Consider the following 22,544-nt stretch of genomic DNA (forward strand, 5'->3'; position numbering starts at 1 on the left):
TCTTGTTTATGCCACTATTCTCACTTTAGAACTGGTGGTAGCAGAGTAGGAATATTAATTTATTGGAATAATTAATTAGTAAACATCCCCGGGTTCACAGCATTGGGAAAATACAATATTTATAGATGGATGTTGTCAAGGATCTCTTGTATGATACATTCTTATTAATGTCTAAACTTGGTTTTCTATATATTTGAGTTAATTTTTCCGGAGGCATGTGAAGGAGGGAAATTGGGCAATTTATCTAGGAATTAAAATTGTTTTGCTTAGTTTTCATTTAGGTAACTGGCAGACTTATTATATAGGACAAAATAGTTTTATATGTATATTTTATCTTAATGTCTCATTTAAATTTTTACTTTTTTGCATTGACTATATTGATTTAGCATAGACTATGTCTACTCACATAGGACCTAGAAATAAAACTGAACTTTTCTACCAGTCTCTCACATCGTTGTGGAAGACAGTGATGAAATGAATAAAAGGATATAGTAGATCAGGAAATGTGGTTTGTATTTTTGATTAATGACTATTTACTAGAAAATCTGGAGAAAATGTTTGCAATCTTGACAGAACTATATCTTTCTCAATACAATTTTGTCTTTAAAAACATTAGTTAACTTTTGATTATTGTGATAAAGAAGGATGGGAATAGTAAAATGAAAATTTGCTGGTAACTCTACATCTCTTTTTAGTATGGCTCACATACCATGTATTACTAAATCTTTTCCAGAGCAGTAGCAAACTGAAAAATCTAATTTGAGTTTTACTTCCTTTCTTCGTCATACCGTCTGGTAGAAGTACAGATGAATAGGAAGCAGGGAGAAAAATCTGAAGTATAAAAGCCTCCAATCTAATTAACTTTTAACTATAACATTTAAATATATAATTTACTTCATGTACAACATTTGAAAAAGATGTTGATTATTATAGACATTTACTATTGTAAAATATATGCTATCTGCTAATGAATGGGTGTCAAGAGCTGTTAAGGGTTTGAGATTTTTACCCTATTTGTAAGCTAAGAAGTTACCAAGCAACAGTTTCATGCTGGTAGAAGACATGAGACTCCAGAGTCAGAAACAAAAGATAGTTTATTACTCATAGTAATAGTAGCTGGAGTGTCAACTTTTGGTGGGGAGCATTGATTCCAAAGCCCATTCCCACAGGGTGATATAAAGAGGGTCAGATGATACCTATACACTCAACGGGCTATGTAAAGGGTAGGAACGCTGAGCTTAGGGAACTTTAAATCTTTTCAAATGGGTGGGGAGCTTGGTTGGCTTGGTCAGTGGAGCATGTGACTCTTGATCTTGGGGTTGTAAGTTTGAGCCCCAGTTGGGTGTAATTACTCAGCAATAAAATCTTTACCAAAAAAGAAAACTTTTCAGCCTGGCAGTAGGCATGACTGACTGGTGCTCCAGAGATGGTATCTGGCTCCAAGGGACATTCTTTGCCTCATAGCAATAATTCAAGAGACCCGTAGAAAATTGTCTCCCAACAATGGGTCTGAGCAGAAATTTTTGCTTAATAAATATCTTATTCATAATGCATATTAATAATGTAAACAAGATCAGAAGAAATTTTTAAAATACTTGGAAGAACCAAGTTTAAATATTTTACTTTTTAAGCACCTATTGCACAATTTAAGAAACTTTGAAAATTTTACATTATTGAAAATAAATAAAGGACTTTTACTTAGGATCACTGCTGTTATGCTACATGTTTCTGAAACTAGTAAAAGTTTACTTTGAGAATATTCTGAATATTCTCTTAACTAATTCATACAGTCTTTCCTCTTTTTAATCTGTACGAGGAGATTCAGATCTGTATCAGGCCATGACAAAGTTTAGATGTGAAAAATAAAGGTTTTGTTTCTTTTTTTAAGTAAAAAGAAAGTTTTTTATTGTTTACACCAAGCCAAAGTGAACCATTCTGAGAGAACCACCATCTCTGATTTCCTGAAAATAAACAAATAAAAAAAATTAAAATCATGTTTAAATAGAGGGTAAACATAACTGACTCAATATTTATATCTTTATTTTAATTTAAATATCAGAAAACATTGAAACAAAATAAAATGCACTAACTATACGTACATAAGAGAACTGTGTATTTTTCTTACTGTTAAAATATTGATACGGTGTTAATAAAAGTCAGTAAAGAGAAATAACATATGAAGCATAAAAGGCAAAGGAGGAAGGACAGGATGTTAGTTGAGATTTGGAAACGTGAAGGCTCTGCAGTGAAAAGTTGCAAACTGTGGGTCGTCATTTGTGATTCCGCCTATTACCTATTTGATTTTACAATACTGTCTGTTCTCAAAAGTCCAATACAGCATGTATTTCTTCATTTTGATGTTTAGTAAGTATTTGATAGTGGCTCTTGAGGTAGTGTTTCATAGAAAAGATCATGGTTTTCTAAGACCTTCATAAAATTTTACAAAGCTGCAAAGAGATGCAAAGACTTCATCCATTTCCCATTTTTTAACTTTCTTTCACCCCTCCCCCCAACCGCGTTAAGTATTGATAAACTAAGAATTTTATGGTAAGATTCTGAAATTGGAGGATGTTTAAACATAACACCAAAGGTGAATGATATTATTTGGAAAACAGTACAGTGGGGACATTTTTGAAAGTTTGGAGATAACCTACTTAGAGTTGAAAGGTAAAGGGGGAAAGTAAAGAGTGGGAGAGGTGGTTAGTACTTAAACTAACGTCATAATTGGAGACATTTTTCTTATGTAAAAAATTTAAAGTTACTCCTTAATTATATTTGAAAGTTTTTTTTAGTAAGAGAAGCCTTTCAGAAATTTGTCATTTCTAGAAGAAAACAGGTATGGGGTTGGCAAGTAGGGGAAACATGTATTTATACATGTGCCTGTGGATCCTGATGTACACAAAATTAAAAAAAAAGAAAAACCCAACCTGGAAAAACAGGTAACAAGAAGAATGAGTAATTTAATATCGCCTGAGGCATGTGTGTGTGTGCTGGCAAGTTCAGGGGTTTTAGGTAGCTTTGAATTTTAAAACAAAAAGCACCAAAAGCACCAGCATTTTAAAAAAGGTAAGTTCTAATTCTTGGCTTATAAGCTACTATATCAAAAATCTATTCTGTACATCAGTAGAATGATCATCAAGAAACCCGGATTTAGCTTTTGGTCTTATTCACTAACTGGCAGAAATCCTAGGTAAATTATTTTATTTTTCTAGTATCCAGTTATAATTGTTGCTGGAAGGCCAGATTTTACATACTCGAAGTATCTGGTTCAGCCATATTCTTGAATGTATATATAGTGTCTTATGTTAAGAATTACATTTAAAAAAGTAGGAATCTCAGAATTAACTTCTCAGAAACCTCCCAAGACTTAAAAGTTTTAAAAGAGTTTCCTTAAAAATTCAGCCTATTTTGGGGCGTCTGGTTGGCTCAGTCAGTTAAGCGTCTACCTTCGGCTCATGCCATGACCCAGGGTCCTGGGATTGAGCCCCACATTGGGCACCCCACTCAGCGAGGAGCCTGTTCCCTCTCCCTCTGCTTGCCCCCCCCCGCCACTTGTGCTCTCTCTGTCAAATAAATAAATAAAATCTTTAAAAAAAATTCAGCCTATTTTTTAAAAAGACTTTAGGGCATTTCCAGGATTTCCATGATAATGTGTTCTGTGCTAAATAATATTGACTTGTACCTTATTTAACTTAGAGGAATATTTTGACTAATGAGATAATGTATTTTGTATACTCATTTATTATTTCAAATAACGTATACTCATTAAATAGAATTTGGAACACAGGAAAGTATAAAAATTTACCCATATTCTCACCAGTCATATAAAACTGTGGTTAACCGTGTATTTGCTTCCAGTCTTCCCCCCCATGTTTTATTTATTTTTTTAAATATATCTGAAATCATATTATATATACAATTCTTTATATTTTTAGAGGATTTTGCCTCACTTTGAACACTTTTTTTCAATGCTCGCACAGTCTTTGTTTTTAATGGCAAAATTTTATTCCATTAAATTCTATAGCTTTATTTAACTATTCCTTATTTTTTGGTTAAATTTATATTGTTCCTAACTTCCTCTTTTTTTTTTTTTTAAATAACTCAGTGATAGACATTCCTTCTTTCTTTTGTGTGTGTGTGATAGACATTATTAGGCATGAAGTTTTTCTGTGTTCAGGATTATTTCCTTGGTATAGAGTTGCAGAAATAGAATTATTGGAGCAAAGCTTATGAAATTTTAGCCCTCTGGATAAGCACTGTAGAATTGGTAGTTTTGCTTTGTTTCTTTCCTGGTTTGGGAGAGGTGATTTTGTTTGGTAATAGGAAGTATGGTTTTATTAGAGGACGATCTTCATCTTATGTGCTGAAATTTTGCTCACCCTTGACTGAATGGTTACATGTTAATTCCTGTAATAATTTGCTGCAGCAAAAGGGTTTTCCCCAGACCCTCATTTGATTTCAACATATAGTTATATGCATTTTTCTAAGCCACACCCTATTGCTGTTACCTAATGTTGGGTGATAGCAGGTCACTCTCTTAAATGTACATAGACTTCCATAAGACAAATTCTGTACACAAGACAACTTGTTCTATAGACAAGTTAAGCTTTGCTTTGCTGCAAACTGGATTTTGACCTGTTCCTCAATTAATACAGATAACTTTTTTTTTTAATACTTAGTGATCATCTCATTATTTTATATTAGGTTTCCTCTCATGGTCTCATTCAACATTCCTGATTTGGTTCAACAGAAACTAAATCCCAGAAGTATACTATTTTAGAGATAGAAGAAAGTTTCCTAATTTTCACTCCTTTCGTTTTACAGATGAGAAAACCAAGACTCATATAGGTTAAATGCTTTATCCAAAGTTACTCATTTAGCGGCAGAACTGGGATTAGAATTTAGTTGTTTCTCTGGGAAGTGCTTTTTTTCCACTACAGCTTTTTTTATCTAGTAACAGGGAACATGTGTTCTACAGGCTACTTTATGATTAACTCCTATGATTGTCTTTACTTGTCATTTAAAGGCTCTTGTTTACAGGCATGCCAGAAGCCCACCCCTGTGTGACAGGAGATGCTTTGTTTTCTTTTCTCTTTCTCTCTCTTTTTTAAAAGATTTATATATTTATTTTAGAGAGAGAGTGAGAGCACATGTGTGTATGGGGGAGGGGGAGACAGGGAGAGAATCTTCAAGCAGATCCCCCAGTGAGCATGGATCAGCCCCCACCTCCATGCAGGGCTCGATCCCACTACCTGTGAGATCACAACCTGAGCCGAAATTGAGTCAGAGGCTTAACTGACTGAGCCACCCATGTGCCCCCAGGAGATGCTTTCTTGTCCAGTCAAGTTGTCCAGTTACTCAAGTTTCACTATTGACTGTTAACTCTGCTTCTTGCATATTTGGTATCATACAGGGATTTCTTTTTAATCAGTATTCCAGAGTTGTGGTGCTCGATGCTTTTTTGTAGAAAATGAAATCTTAAATTGACTATAATCTAGCAGTTGCCAAAGGTTGGCTTGAGGCTTCTGATACTTATGAGAGACAGGCTAATAGATAAGCTAACTATCTAATTTTCCAACTAGCTCTGTTAAGTAAACCATCAGAAAGGAATGTACTTGGAACTTGATCTCTCACCTTTCCACAGAACTGCCTTCAATGAATTGTGATTCAGTATAATTTCAGCTTTTATAGAAGGCTTATAACGAAAACATCTTTGTGAATAGGATTTCTTTTTCAAAACTCTACTTGAAGACATGTTTATTTTCTAACACAGGCATTCTTTAGTGTGAATCCAGTGCTGGAAAAACATTTCCATCCAGTTGAATTTACTATTTGCATACTTTAAACTATTAAATCAGGAAAGACAATAATAATGAATGGTGTTTTGGAGTTTATAAAATGCTTTCACATTACCTAGTTCAACATAGCAGTGCTGTGATGTTATTAAATATAACTATTCCCATTTTACAGTTTAGGAAATAGGTATAAAGAGGTTGTAGCTCTCAGGAAGTAGTGGAACAAAACTGGAACTGAGATAGTTTGCCTATTAATCCTGCATTCATTCTTTTTTAAAAAAATTTTTACTTAAATTCAATTTAGTTAACACATAGTATAGTATTTGTTTCAGGGGTAGAATTCAGTGATTCATCAGTTGCATATAACACTCAGTGCTCATTACTTCAAGTGCCCTTCTTAATGCCCATCACCCAGTTAGCCCATACCCCCATCAACATCCCCTCCAGCGACCCTCTGTTCTGCATTCTTTCTGTTATACTATGGTATGTCTCAAAGTAAACCCATTTCTCTTTTTTGCCTTGCCCCCCCCAAAATCAGAGCTAAACTGTTTTAATTTGTATGTAACAGCCCAGATATTCAACATCTCTTTTTTTTTTAAAAAGATTTTATTTATTTATTTGACAGAGATAGAGACAGCTAGCGGGAGAGGGAACACAAGCAGGGGGAGTGGGAGAGGAAGAAGCAGGCTCATAGCAGAGGAGCCCGATGTGGGGCTCGATCCCATAACGCCAGGATCACGCCCTGAGCTGAAGGCAGACGCTTAACCGCTGTGCCACCCAGGCGCCCCTCAACAACATCTCTTACTTTGCAAGTTTTAATTGATTTTTGCTTTGTGTAATTGTGTTTTAGGTATTGTATATAAAATAATTTTGTGAACTCTGCCCCAAATCTTTCAGAAAGTAGATAGGTCATAAATACTAAGATAAACTGGTTTATATCTATGAAGAATGATCGCTGTATTATGGCTGTATTGGCACTTTGTTTTCTATTTTCTACTAATAGTTTATCTAACTCTCCTCTTTAGGTAATATGTTGATACACTTAAAATTTTTTTAAAAAATTTTTCTTTGGAGGAAAGATGTATGAGACTAGTTTAGCACGTATCATATCTCAACAAATATTTGAAGATATTATCCATCAAGTAGATTAATAAGCCTTATGATAGTAGTATCAATGAACACAAAAATCACTACTTTTATCACTTTTAGAAATTGCATACTTAAACTTCAGTTATATAAGATGCTCTTTATTAAAGTGGATAATTGTCAACATGTAAATATATTTATAGATATGTGTAAATATGTATGTATATATACATATGTATGTATATTATATGTAAATATATGTATATATTACATATAAATATACATGTAAGTATATGAATATATGTATGTATGTATATACATTTATATTACATATAAATGTATATGTAAATGTGTGTGTGTGTATATATATATCCCCAATATTTACATATTGACAATATAGAGACACACACAAATACACTCTCTGTTCTATTTGTACTGCTCTCTTCTGGCTGGAATCAACCTTTCTGGATGATAGAAGGGCCAAAAGAGCAATATAAACAGCAGATTGGTGTATCTGTCATAATTCCACATTAAAAGAATGAGTTTCTGGCATTCCAAGTCTAAGATTTTTCCAGACAGTATGAGTAGTATAGGCCAATAGGTAATAGGACTATATGATTTATTACCTATTTGTCTATGACTGAAATCAGTGGTAGGGAACAAGAGATACGTATGCTTCATACCTAGAATGTATTCCAACATGCAAGCCCAAGTTAACCTCTTTCAAATTTGTCTATTAAAATTTAATGGAGAGCTCAAATTCTTTTCATCAGCTTTTGTCAGTACAAATCCTTCCCAAAATCTTCCCAGGAGCCAGCCACACCTCTGGTGGTTTTATTTTTTTGTGGTGAAATATGCATTACATAAAATTTGCCATTTTAACCATTCATGAATTTTCTAATTTGTTTTTTTCTTCGCTATGGTTGACTCTTTACTGTATCTCAGCTAAGATCTGTTTAAATGTGTTTCTAAAAATAGTCCTGGATAAAGTAGGTAAGAATCTTCTTAAAGTTACCATATCTATCAAAGAACAGTCTACTAAATTGCAGAGCATCTGAGGTTAGGAAGATAACTGTGAAGATGGTCTATAAACTTTAAAAATGAGGAGGACTTAAGCAGCTGGGGAATTACCTTCTTGCAGGGTAAAAATTGTCAGCATTTTTTTTGTTTTCAGAAAGACTAATATAATTGTTCTTCACATGGTAGTTACTTCAAGTTAAGACATGGAACATAATTCCCTTTTTCAGGTTTTTCACAAAAGAGAGTAGGAACAGGGAAATCTGAAGAACAAACTTTCTTGACAAGTTGTAGAGAGGCACTATTTGAGAAAAGTGTAGCTACCGTAGTAACAAAGGTTTTGACAGCCAGCTAATTCAAAGCATCAGAAAACTTCACACCCTGAATCTCTCTATATATTACCCAGCAGATTCTACCCAAAGAATTTTCTTAGAATTGAAGTCCATATTCTGATGAGGCCTAAAGTTAAGTTATGGTTAAAATAAGCAAGGATTAAATATAGTGCCACTCCTTACTTTAACCCAAAAATAGCATTAGGCCTGAGCAGAATATGAACTTTAAGAAAAGCGTTTGGATAAAAGTCCTCTGAGGATTGATGGAGATAGACAGACAGATAATCTATAATAATATGAGTGTAATATGTGTTACTTTTTTTTTTTTAAGATTTATTTATTTATTTTAGGGAGAGCACACAAGTAGGTGGAGGGTCAAAGGGAGAGGGAGAAAATCTCAAACGGACTCCCTGCTGAGCACATAGCCTGATGTGGGGCTTGATCTCACCACCCTGAGATCATGACCTGAGCCGAAATCAGGAGTTGGCCGTTTAACTGACTGAGCCACCCGGGCGCCCCTATATGTTATGTTTAACACACAGACACACTAGTATAATGGAATACTTAAGATCTGTGTGTTTCATCGTATGTATATTTGGGAGGGAGGGGAATATTGTAAACAAATATTAAACTGTAGTTAATGCTATGCATGCTAAAGTGGCTTAAAGGGGTGAAGTGTATGGATGTCTGCTACTTTAAATTTATCAGAATATAAGATGGATTGATAGGACTGGTTGATAGGTACATGATAAAGAAATTACTGTGAAACAATAACTGTAAAATCTAAGTGGTTATGTGGATGTTTACTGAACAATTCTTACAACTTTTTTGTATATTTGAAATTTTGCATAATAAAAAGTTGGAAAAATAGTGTTAATGGTAAGGTACTTAAGTCTCCATAGGTCTAGTTTGGTACAATCAACAATTATTGACACCTTCAGTATGCCAAAGTGATATACAGGTGTTAGGGTTATATGACAGTGAAATGATTCAGACACTCTTGGGTGGCCAGTAGCAGGAGATGAAATTGGAGAGGAAGGCATATTAGGTAACAGAGTTTTATATACCATAATAAGGAGCTTAGACTTTATCCTATGGCATTTTAGGCAGGGGAATGATAGGTAGAACACTCTTACAGCTTTGTGGAGGTGAGATTCGAGGTAGTGGTGACAGTGGTGGGGATAGGCTAAAGATGAGGATATTAATTAGGAAGGAGTATTCCAGGTGCAGATGATTAAAACCTGAATTACAGGGGGCTAAACTCTAGAAATATTTAGGAGCAATAATCAATAGAACTTGATGATTAGTTTTATTAGTTGTGAGTAGGTTATAGGGAATCAAGAGTGACAAATACCATATAAGGGAAGGAGCAGGTTTGGGTCTGGAGGGTAAAACAATGAGTTTGGTTTTGGATATGTTATGTTTCAGATATGTTAAAGTAACCATAGATGAAATCACTCATGCTAAACCCCACATCAGCAAAGCAGAACTTAACTAAGTTTCTATGTGTGGCCCTCCCAGAAAAGGAAGGCAAGTCAACTAGTTAGTGCTTGCCTACTTAACACAAGTTACCTAACCCTGCTACAAAACTTCCCTTTGCTCCATATACGGAAAGTAACCCTGCTTTAACCAATTTGCAAATGCCAAGTATAACTTCCTTGTTCCTGCTCATTTTGCGCTGTAAATATCTCTTGCCTTGGGGCACCTGGGTGGCTCATTCAGTTGAATGTTCGACTGGGTTTTGGCTCAGGTCGTGATCTCTTGGGTCCTGGGATTAAGCCCCAAGTTAGGCTCTGCACTCATAGGAAAGTCTGTTTGAAGATTCTCTCCCTCTGCCCCTCCCCCTACTCCTGCTCTCTCTCTCTCTCTCTCTCTCTCTCTCTGAAATAATTAAAAAAAACCTCTTGTACAGTTTTTTGGACTCCCCCCTCCTTTTTTTTTTTTTTTTTAAAGATTTTATTTATTTGTTGAGAGAGAGAGGCAGAGGGAGAAGCTGCAGGGAGCCCAATGCGGGACTGAGCTGAAGGCAGAGGCTTAACTAACTGAACTGCCCAATGCCCCTGGACTTCTTTTCTGTCTACCAGATTGGATGCTGCCTGATTCATGAATCATTTCAATAAAAGCTTACTAGGTGAGTAAATTGTCTGTGGAAAATTTCTTTTAACATATATTACCTAGTCAAAGAGATATTTATTCATTCATTTGTATTTAACGGTATTTGACAAATATTGACTACAGAATTCCATACCTGCTGCTAATAAGATGGTGAGCAAAGGGGACACAAATGTTTCCTTTAAGAACCTTACAGTGTAGTGGGAGAGACCATTAAACCAGAAGCTATAATAAAAAGTGACATTTATGGTAGTAGGAGAAGCATAGGGTGCTATATGGAACTTCACAGAAGGGACAACTAACAGTCTGGCAATGGCTCTTCAGGGATAGGATATATCAGTCTGAAACTTGGGATGGAGTCTGGGCTGGATACAGCAATTACGTCTCTCTGCTACTGATTCCTGAGAGTTGATAAAAACATCAAGGGATAATATTATAGAATTGTTAAAGAAAAAAAGGCTAAAGGCAAGTAAAAAGCCATAGAAGGAGATAGAAATGAAATAGCAAAGTAGAAGAACTAATCGAGTGTGGTGTAATGGAAGCTGAATGTTTCAAGAGGAAGAGCATAGTTCTTATTGTTAGTATAGAAAGTTCTGATGGGTTAAATAGTAATAATTGGTTTGGCAATTTGGAGGTCATTGGTGACTAAGTGGAAGCAGTTTCAGTTGTGATGTTTAGTTAAAAGAAAAAAAATGTTAGTATATTTAAGGGCCAAGATTTTTAGCATAAGACTAAAGAGCTACAAGACAAAGCACAAAGAAGTGAAATAAAACTTCTTTTATCTTACTTTTAAATTGGTAATATCAGTTACATATTTTTAAAAGAAAGTTTTATTTGTATTCACTGAAAAAGTCTAAAATTTATATAAAACCTTAGAGAAAATAGTAGAAATGGAGAAATAGTAGGTTCTACATTTAAAGCAGGAATATTTGAGTCTGGGACATTTGCATCATAAAAGTAAAGCAGCTGTCAAAGACTAATTGGTCCATGGGGCGCCTGGGTGGTTCAGTCGTTAAGTGTCTGCCTTTGGCTCAGGGCGTGATCCCCACGTTCTGGGATCAAGCCCCGTGTCAGGCTCCTCCGCTGAGAGCCTGCTTCTTCCTCTCCCACTCCCACTGCTCGTGTTCCCTCTCTCGCTGCCTGTCTCTCTCTGTCAAATAAATAAATAAAAAATCTTAAAAAAAAAAAAAAGACTAATTGGTCCATATCAAAAGGACAAAGGAGCCAACATGAAGGGAGACAACTGGTACATCAAAACTGATAATGACTACAGGGAACTGAAACACATTAAGCATCTAAAAATCCATGAGTTCTTAGATTTTAATCTCTCTCTCTCTCTTTTATTGGGTGTGTGGAGGTTGCTGGGCCACCAACTCATTACTGTAAACCAGAAAACTATGGCCTATGGCCCATGGCCCCAGTCCAGTCCACTCCCTATTATAAGGCTGTGAGCCAAGAAGAGTTTCATAATATATTAGTTACTATGGTAATCTACTGTGAACTTTTAATAAAATTATGAAATCTTCTCTGACTTAACACCTAACCTTTTTGAAATTGATATAATAGGGTATGGATACTTCCTCAAAATGAACTTAGATATGTTAATGGCAGAATATGGAGAGGGACCCCACCTGCATTACTTATACAAATTATACATAAAAATAATAAAAATGAATTGGATAGCCTTGTCTTTATTATAAACCTTTTATTCTTAAACTTTTAATTTTGGTGAAATCTTGGCATTTGCAACTATGTGGATGGAGCTAAAGTGTATTATGCTAAGTGAAGTAAGTCAGTCAGAGAAAGACAAATACCATATGATCTCACTCATATGTGAAATGTAAGGCAGAAAACAGATGAGCATAAGGGAAGGGGGAAAAGAAAAAAAGGAGAGAGGGAAACAAGCCATAAGAAACTCTTAATGATAGAGAACAAACTGAGGGTTGATGGAGGGACTTGGGGGGCGGGGTGGCTAGAAGGGTGATGGGTATTAAAGAGGGCACTTGTTGTGACGAGCACTGGGTGTTGTATGTAAGTGATGAATCACTGAATTCTACTCCAGCAACCAATATTGTACGGTATGTTAAATAAGTAAAATTTATATAAAAAATAAACTTTTAATTTTGGATAGTTTCAAACATAGTAGAGAGAATGGTATATGTAAACTGCTATTTTACCCATCACCCACCTTCATCAGTTATCAACTCTTGATAACTTGAATTCATGTATATACCTCCTCCTTTCTCCCCACTTGATTATTATGAAGCAAATTTCACATATATAATTTCATTTATACATATTCCATTATGTACAGTTTTATTTTTCAAAAATAACTATTCTAATATTATAACCTTGAAATACTGAAAAGCTGAATAGTTATTTAGAAAAATGTTTTCCAGTTAATGTATACCAGTAGGCATCTTTTTCTGAGTTCAAAATAATCACATATACCATGCTTTTCTCTTGGAATTTAATTGTCTAATAATAAATGTTAAGAGGAAGTGTTTTACCTGTTCTGTGCAGTCTTCTCTCATTTCTCCTTTAAAAATAAAATATCAAAACATTAATTATCTTAAATCTAATAAAGGCCCATCATGAAAATTATTAACAGAACCTTTTAATAAATAGCCTTAATAGAAAAAGAAATACTTAATCCAAATTTAAACAAGTTGAAATACTGAAAACTTATGAGACAGCAATAGCCAAAACTCAAAAAGTATGAAAGTACCAATGATTCTCATACATACCTTTAGGGCTAGTATCTTCACTGAAGCCAAATGAGTAGACTATGCCTACATTGCTCCTTTTGTTCTTAAAATGATACCTTAAAACTTGCATGGCAAGTAAGTTTCATCTAAGTGCCAATTCTAGTTGGTACCTAGAGAATTGTGTTGAGAACTTTTACCAGACCTTTTTTTTCCCCTTCTGAATGGGAAAGAATACTGTAGTCAGTTGTAGGTTATTTGTCCTCATAGCAACAACATACCTGCTGGCTCTGGTTTAGTATATCAAATGATGCTTTTAAAAGAGACATCTTTGCTTAAATGTATATGCCGTTAGGCTAAGAGAAAAGGTATGTGATAGTGCTATAGTCTAATTTCTCATTATTGATATTAGGTAGACTTAATTTACATATTCTCATCCTTGAAACACGTAATTGTGTATAATTGGTGGGTATTTTTAAGTACCAGTTATGTTTTGTTCTTATAGCATTTAGTGCACGGATGCATATACCACTCATTTGGCACTATGCGTATGTTAACTTCTTATTTACTTCCTTTATTTATTTAATCTACCTTCCCAAGTAGATTATATTTTCTAAAACTTATCAGCAGCATCTTACCATATTCCTCCCTGTAGTCTTAGCACCAAGAAATGCCTTTATGATGATGATATTTCTATAAAAATACATGTTATGTGTCTGTCATTAACTCAAAATTACTTGAGAAGTTTTGTTTAGCTATATAGTTCAAAAATTGTATAACACCTTTTTTCTGAAGATTTTATTTATTTATTTATTTATTTATTTATTTATTTATTTGACAGAGAGAGAGCAAGAGAGGGAACACAAGCAGGGGGAATGGGCAAGGGAGAAGCAGGCCTCCAGTTGAGCAGGGAGCCTGAGGGGCTCGGGGCTCCATCCCAGGACCCTGGGTCATGACCTGAGCTGAAGGCAGACGCTATTAAGCGTCTCAGCCACTCAGACCTGAGCCACTCAGGTGCCCCAGAATAACACTTCTAATATGATACGGAATCATGCTGTGAAATCTGGATTGTAATACTTTCATGGGACATCTGAATTGTTTTAAAACAGTAGATAGCTCTTGCCTTTAGGTAGATAAGAGTATGAATCCTACAGTAACCTACAGTGGTTATTCTCTTGAAGATCTCTAGGAATGTAAAAGTTAAGTCTCTCTCAGAAACTTGTTCAACATTCTCTCTTCCCCAAGTAGTCAATAAATTATTCTTATGACTAAACAAAACTAAAGACAAAAAACAAAAAAACCTACCCTGCTTTAATTTATGTTTTTGGTTTTGTTTTGTTTTGTTTTGTTTTGTTTTAAATCTTCCTTAGACTTTAAAAACAACCCAGGGTATTTTGTGTAATTTTAAATAGAAATTGTTATGTCTGTAATCTTGACATTTTTTGAGCTAAATAACCTTTCAAAACTTTTAAAAACAGACACTGAGTTTCACCATGTTAGTCATTATCAATCTTCCTTGAATCCATGCCAATTTTTTCATGTAAAGGAAAATTAACTTCCATGGCAGAAGGGTTAAGATTTAAGATCTAGATTCTAGAAGGACATCTAAAGAGATTGATGTAATGAAATGATTGCTTCTGACTCTGGTATGTTACAGTCTTTTAAGTATATACCACTGCTGTTTATTTTTCTCTGAAAAGCCAGTGGTTATTACTTCATTTAGTTTCTCGTCAACTCTGACAGTCCCCATCTCTTAACTATATTTGTCTTAGTCACAAAGAGGGGTCCCCTTAGGTAAAGGGCCAGACAGTAAATATTTTAGGCTTTGCAGACCAAGAGGCAAAACTGAAGATATTATGTAAGTACTTATATATCAAGAGAGGAAAGTTCGATAAGTTTTTATTGATAAAATTTAAATTTAAGTATTTTGTGTGATACACATCTAATGGGAATGTGGGGATAGCATTTAACTTAATTGGGGTTCAAAGCCAGTGTTTTCTCTTATCAAACTCAACTGCAAATGTTAATGCTGATCTCTGTTGATATTTTGTATATTTCACCTTTGAAAATGCCTTTTCAAACAGGCATGTACTACCAAATACTGATACCAGTCTATGAGCAGCATCGTATTTTGTAGAATTCTGTTAGTTCTTCTCTTGATGTTTGCCTTTTAGCATGCCATTACGTTGCAGATTAATTATTTACAATTGCTGGTTCCGGGAAGCTCCTCAATTGCACAGTTGATGGATTTTGAAATAGGTAAATTTACTTCGCATTTGTATTTAGGTCTGAAAAATGTTGCTGGAATTAGGGAGGCCAGTTGTTCTGATATTCTGGGACTGAGTGGTTTCCCAGGATTTGGGACTCAAAATGCTAAAATTGGGACAGTTGTTTACTCTTACTAGAACTTAGTCTGAGATCAGAAAATATATCTACTTCAGATTTATGTGGGAATACAGATCTCATTTCTTTTTTAAATTCCTGACAACCCACCTTGACATTACTTTATAATTCAAACAACATTAATAGCTTTACTTCAGTAAAAATTTCACATATAGTAACTGTTATGCCTTGTAATTTTAGGTTCAGTTCATTGAGAAACATGGTCAAATTTGAAACAAAAGCTAATTTCAAAAAGTCATTCAATTTGATAATAGTGGTCAGTGGTGGTTCTCATTCAGAAAATTTTCAGTCTCAACATAGCGCTAAAAAAAAAAAAAAAAAAAAAAGTCAGTGCTTTTACCAAAGCTAAGTTTTTGAACTTTTGGATAGAAGGGAAAGTCAGGATATTCAGCTTCTATTTTTGACAAAAATTCACAAAACTGAAAGTGGTGAAACTCACAGGAGTGAATAAATTTCACCTTTGACATTTTTGGTTCAGTAACATATGATACATTTACATATTTTCTGTAAGGTAACTGTTGGTTGAGTAATATATTTAAACATTTAAAATTTTTAAATTAATTTGGTTTTAAGTAATAGATTTGAACACCTTAACGTTTTTTTTTTTTAACACCTTTTTACAAGCTTTGTAAATTTGTCTTTTTCCCCCTCCACATATATTCTCATAATCAGTTGTAGCACGTCTTAGCAGATTCTACTTTAGGTTGTACTGAATTAGCATTTTCTCAACTTTGAAAAGTCTTGCCTGAAGTTGTTTTACACAGACTGTTCATAGAGGTTAATTCTTCAGTTGCTTCAAACTTGGCATTGACTCCTCAAATTAAAAAAAAAAAAAAAAGTTCAACAGTGTACATCTGTTGACCACAGAAAACCACTTGAAATCATCTTCCTTTTTTTGTCTCGTTTTTAAATAAACTATTAATGTTGCTCCCAGTGTCCTCAACTTTTTGAGCAAATGTACTTGCCCAATGGCCAAAAGTCTTAAGTTTGTTTTCTGTGGACACGTTTCTTCATCTTCAAACATGATTTAATTAACTCACCATCAGTGAATGGCTTTCCTTGCTTGGCTAACAAATGAGCCACTCAGAAACTTACTTTGGTCATACCTCATGTTTATTTTCTGTTTGTGAAGAAATTCTCCTATGATGAGATACTTCTTTGTAAATTTTCTACTTTTTCTCACTGTTGCTTGCCTGTGGGCAGGGGATACTATGATGAGTCCTTTGGTAATATTGCTGTATATTGGATTCTTTTGAGCATAACTACAGTATTATTACATTATAAACACAATGCTTTGCTTTTAATTCAGTAACCAAAACCGCACTCTACTGTGCCTCAGAAGTGTGACATTTTAAGTCCAGTTTCTTTCCTTATTTTGATAAGATGAGTATGTACTGGTAATAAAAATAAAAAGTTGTGGTATGGCAATATGTGTGGCACTTGAAATGCTGTGCACCTATAACCATGTCACTACAACTGGCAGTGTGCCAGACAGCCAGGTAAAGCACTACTCAGTTCTGTCACTGTAGCATGAAAATAGCCATAAACAATATGAAAAAGAGTGAGCATGGCTGTGCTCCAGTAAAACTTTATTTGCAGACTTTGAAATTGAATTTCATATAATTTTCATGTGTCACAAAATTTTGACTTTTTCCGAAGTTCTTTTGACTTTTTCCAAACCATTTAAAATGTAAAAACCATTCTAGTTGTGGGCTCTACAAAAATGCGTGACATATGGGCTGTACTTTGGATAGCCTTTTTTCAAACTATGGTAATATTAGTTATATTTTTAACCCTTACATTCATTTCTATCAATTTTCCCTTTGTGTCATTTTAAAATTTATTTCTACTTTAAAAAAACTGAGTGGTAGTTATTCTTTAAATGGAGGATAACTAACTTCAAAAAAACTGAGTGGTAGTTATTCTTTAAATGGAGGATAACTAACTTCAGCATAGCACCTAAAATACTTAGCAGAATGCCTGGCACATTGTAAATGCTCAATTGACATTTTGCTTTACTATTGACATTCTTATTGAGATTGGCCCAATAGTGATAGGTGTTTAAGATAAGAAAGAAAGAGAGAGAGAGAGAGAGAAAAAGAAAGAAAAGAAGAAAAAAGATGCTTTCTACACACACACATAAACCCACACGCACTTTCTAGCTTGTTTTGGAATATGGGAATCATGAGCCTTTTAAAATTGGGGTATGAAGATTATATCTATAACTTAACTGTATAGACTATGATAGAAATAAACTAAATTGATAGGATGAGAATTGCTTTCCCGAAAAGCCTTGCTGGTTATATCCTGGTCTCATTAGTTTTATAGGAAAGATGTTAAATTATTGGATAATTTCTTTCAGTACATGATCAAGAAAATTGTCAGTGTTAATCTGACCCCTGTGATGCTTTTTTAAAAACAGAAACACTTGTGATTATTAGCCATTGCTTTAAATCCCCTACAGTGCATATCCATTAGGTCTTTCTGATTTGAGCCCATCCAATGTTTCTGTTATTTCATCACAGATTTAGTATATGAGCTTCCTCCCTAAGTTTAATGGGGCATTTATTCTTAGACCAGTATTACTCAGAGTATGGGATGAAGACTAATAACTGATCTGCAAACTATTTATTATTGGTCTGTTAACTGTTTATTATTTGTGATAGAAAAAACTTAGTAGAAGCAATTATAAACTTTTAAGATAATTTGACAGGGTAATTTTATGTATTTTTAATAAAAATTTGGATATTTTTATTTTTAAAATTTTAATACATTTAAAAAGTTGATGTAATTGGTATATAACATTATATTAGTTTTAGGTGTACAACAAAATCATTTGACATATTGTGAAATGATCACCACAGTATTCTAGTTAACATCTAATACCAGTTACAGTTTTTTTTCTTGTGATGAGAACTTTTAATATGTATCCTTTTAACACCTTTCAGAAATACAGTACAGTATTATTGACTATAGTCATCACTCTGTACATTATATCGTTATGACTTAATTTATAAATGGAAGTTTCTTTTTATTTTAAGGATTTTATTTATCAGAGAGATTGGGAGAGAGAAATAAGAGAGTGAGCACAAGCAGGGTGATCGGCAGACAGAGGAAGAAGCAGGCTCCCCACTGAGCAAGGAGCCTGATAGGGACCGGATGCCAGGACCCTGGGATCATGACCTGAGCTGAAGGCAGATGCTTAACTGACTGAGCTACCCAGGTGTTCCTAAATGGAAGTTTCTACTTTTTGATCACCTTCACCCATTTCTCCCACCACCCCCGTTTCTGGTAAACACTAATGTCTTTTCTGACTATAGGAGTTTGGATTTGAGGGTTTTTTGTTTTTTAAGATTCCACATGAGTGAGATCATACGGTTCTGTCTTTCTCTGTCCAACTTATTTCATTTAGTATAATGACCTCAGGGTCCATCCATATTGTCACAGATGACAGGCTTTCCTTGATTTTTATGGCTGAATAATATCTCTTGTGTTTTTATACCACGTTTTATTTTTTCAACCATTGATGGCCACTTAGGTTGTTTCCGTGTATTGGCTATTGTGAATAATGTTGCAATTAACATGGGAGTGCAGGTATCTTTTCAAGTTAGTTTTTTGTTTGCTTTGGACAAATACACAAGTCAAATTGCTGGTTCAAACAGTAGTCCTATTTTTCATTTTTTGAAGACTCTCCATCTTGTTTTCTATAGTGTACATTCACAACAGTGCACAAGGGTTCCCTTTCCTCCACAACCTTGCCAATCCTTATTATTTCTTGTCTTTTTGCTAGTAATGATTCTCACAAGTGTGAGGTGATATCTCACTGAGGTTTTGATTTGCATTTCTTTAATGGTTACTGATGTTGAGGACCTTTTCATGTATCTGTTGGATATCTGTATGTCATCTTTAGAAAAATGTCTACTTTTTTTCCTGTGTCCATTTTTTAATTGGGTTGTTTGTTTGCTATTGAGTTGTTGAGTTCTTCATATATTTTGGATATTAACCCCTTATTAGGTACATGATTTGCAAATATTTTCTCCCATTCAGGAGATTGTCTTTTCATTTTGGTGATGGTTTCCTTTGCTGTGCAGAAGCTTTTTAGTTTGATCTAGTCCCACTTATTTATTTTTGTCTTTGTTCCCTTTGCTTTTAGTGTCAGATCCAAAAAATTGTCTCCAAGGTAGATGTCTAGGCTCTTATTGCCTGTATTTTCTTCCTTCCTTCCTTCCTTCCTTCCTTCCTTCCTTCCTTCCTTTCTTTCTTTCTTTCTTTCTTTCTTTCTTTCTTTCTTTCTTTCTTCTTCTCTCTCTCTCTCTCTCTCTCTCTCTCTCTCTCTCTTTTTTTTTAAGATTTTATTTATTCATTTAACAGAGAGACAGCGAAAGAGGGAACACAAGCAGAGAGAATGGGAGAGGGAGAAGCAGGATTCTGCTAAGCAGGGAGCCTGACATGGGGCTCGATCCCAGGACCCTGGGATCATGACCTGAGCCACCCAGGTGTCCCATCATTGCCTGTATTTTCTTAAGGAGTTTCACAGTTTCAGGTTTTATGTTCAGGCCTTTAATCCATTTTAGGTTATTTTGCACATGTAAGATAGTGGTCTAGTTTTATTCTTTTGTATGTAGCTGTGACAATTTTTTCGGCACCGTTTATTGAAGAGACTGTTTGTCTCAAATGTTGTAAATTAATTGACCATATATGCTTAGGTTTAATTCTGGGCTCTCTATTCTTTTCCATTGATCCATGTGTCTGTTTTTTATGCCAATACCATACTGTTTTGATTACTATAGCTTTGTAATACTGTTTGAAATCAGGAAGTGTGATATTTCCAGCTTGGTTCTTTTTAAAGACTGTTTTGGCTATTTGGGTTCCTTTATATTTCCATACAAATTTTAGGATTATTTATTCTTTTTCTGTGAAAAATGCCTTTAGAATTTTGAAAGGGATTGCATTAAATTGTAGATTCCTTTGAGTAGTATGGACATATTAACAATATTCTTCCAATCTGATCATGGTTTATCTTTCAGTTCATTTGTGTCACCTTCAGTCTTTCATCAGTGCCTTATGGTTTTCAGTGTGCATGTCTTTCACTTCCTTGGTTAAATTTATTCCTAGGTATTTTATACTTTTTGATGCAGTTGTAAATCAGATTATTTTTTTTCCTGATAGTTCAATATTAGTGTATAAAAACACAACAGATTTTTGTATATGGATTTTGTATCCTACAACTTTACTAAACTTATTTACTCTAACAGCTTTTTGGTGGAGTCTAGGTTTTCTATACCCTGTCATCTGCACATAGTGACAGTTTTAGTTCTTTTCAGTTCGTTCATTCATTCATTCATTCATTCATTCATTCATTCATTCATTCATTCATTTTCTTGCCTAAGTGCCCTGGCTATGACTTTCAATTCTGCATGAAATAAAATGACAAGAATGGGCATTCTTGTCTTGTCCCTGATCTCAGAGGAAAAGCTTTCAGCTTTCACAATTGAGGATGTTAGCTGTGGGCTTGTCATATATGGTCTTTATTATGTTGAGGTATGTTCCCTCTATAACCACTTTTTAAGATTTTTAAAAAACTTATAAATGGATGTTGAATTTTGTCAGATGATTTTTCCGTATAGAGATAATCATATGTTTTGTTCATTTTATTAATGTGTATCACAGTGATTGATTTACAAATGTTGAACCATCCCTTGCATCCCTGGAATAAATGGCACTTGATCATGGTGAATGATCCGTTTAGTGTTATTGTTGAATTTAGTTTGCAAATATTTTGTTGAGGTTTTTTGCATCTGTGTTCATCAGAGATACTGGCCTCTGTACTTTTCTTTTGTATGGTGTCCTTGTCTACTTTTGGTATCACAGTAATGCTGGCTTCATAAAATGAGTTTGAAAATGTTCTCTGCTCTTTTTTGAAAGAGTTTCAGAAGAATTGGTATTCTTATTTAAGTGTTGGTAGAATTCACCAGTGAAGTCATCTGGTCTTGGACTTTTCTTCTGAGGGAGATTTTTGATTAGAGATTCAATCTACTTACTTGTTATTGGTCTATTGAGGGTTTTTTGTATATTCATGATTCACTTTGGAAGGCTGTATGTTTCTAGGGCTTTGTCAGTTTCTTCAGATTTTCCAATTTGTTGGGCATTAATTGTTTATAGTAGTCTCTTATCCTTTGTAAAGGTTTCTGTGATATCCATTGTAATGTCTCTTTCATTTCTGATTTCATTTATTTTTTTTTAGTCTTTATTTCATTTATTTCTACTCTGTTGCTATTTCTTTCTTTTTACTAACTTTGGGTTTAGTTTGTTCTTTTTCTATTTCCTTGAAGTGAAAAGTTGGATTATTTGAGATCTTGTTTCTTAATGAAAGCATTTATCATTCTGACCTTTCCTCTTAGAGCTGTTTGTGCTGTGTCCCATAAGTTTTGGTATGTTTTATTTCCATTTTCATATTTCTCAAGATATTTTTTGCTTTTTTCTTTGGTTTCTTCTTTGACTCCTTGGTTTAGTAGAATATTCAATCTTCACATATTTATAAATTTTCCACTTTTCTTCTTGTAATTGATTTTTAGTTTCATACCACTGTGGTCAGAAAAAAAATGCTTGATATGATTCAGTTCTCTTAAAATTTTTAAAACTGTTTCATGGCCTAATGTTTGATTTTTCCTGGAGTATGTTCCATGTGCCCGTAAGACTGTACGGTGTTGTTTAGATAGAATGTTCTGTATGTGTGTGTTAAGTCCATCTAGTCCAACATGTCATTTAAGTACAATGTTTTTTTTAATAGATTTTCTGTTCAGATGATCTAATTGGTGAAAGTGGGGAATTTAAGTCCTCTACTATTTTTTAGTTGATGTCTGTTTCTCCCTTTATGTCAATTAATGTTTACTTTATGTATTTAGGTGCTTCTTGAATAAATATTTATGAATGTTATATCCTCTTGTTTGGTTCTTTTATCATTATTTTATGACCTTGTTTGTGTTCTATTATAGTCTTTGTCTTAAAATGTATTTTGTCAGCTGTGAATATACCTACCCCAGCTTTCTTTTGGTTTTCATTTGCATAGAGTATATTTTTTCCACCCTTTACTT

The 22,544-nt window shown here is 34.2% G+C and overlaps 1 protein-coding gene across 5 annotated transcripts in view; it reads right to left on the bottom strand.

The window, feature by feature from the left end:
* Positions 1-1,097: 1,097 nt before the first annotated feature.
* Positions 1,098-22,544, bottom strand: part of WDPCP (WD repeat containing planar cell polarity effector) — a 466,454-nt gene continuing 445,007 nt past the window's right edge. For 4 of the 5 annotated variants that reach the window (XM_045788084.2, XM_045788088.2, XM_045788083.2 and 1 more), the window contains 2 exons: positions 12,853-12,881; positions 1,098-1,961 (listed from right to left, as the gene is read on the bottom strand). In XM_045788084.2, coding sequence (XP_045644040.1) covers positions 1,911-1,961; positions 12,853-12,881 — 80 coding nt within the window. In that variant the 3' untranslated portion in view covers positions 1,098-1,910. Of the gene's footprint in view, positions 1,962-12,852; positions 12,882-16,290; positions 16,644-22,544 lie in introns of those variants that run through there. The other variant, XM_087863432.1, reaches the window with a different exon arrangement.

This window comes from Ursus americanus, chromosome 7 (genome assembly GCF_024610735.1).
Source record: "Ursus americanus isolate L20-20 chromosome 7, mUrsAme1.1.p, whole genome shotgun sequence".
Taxonomy (NCBI): Eukaryota; Metazoa; Chordata; class Mammalia; order Carnivora; family Ursidae; genus Ursus; species Ursus americanus.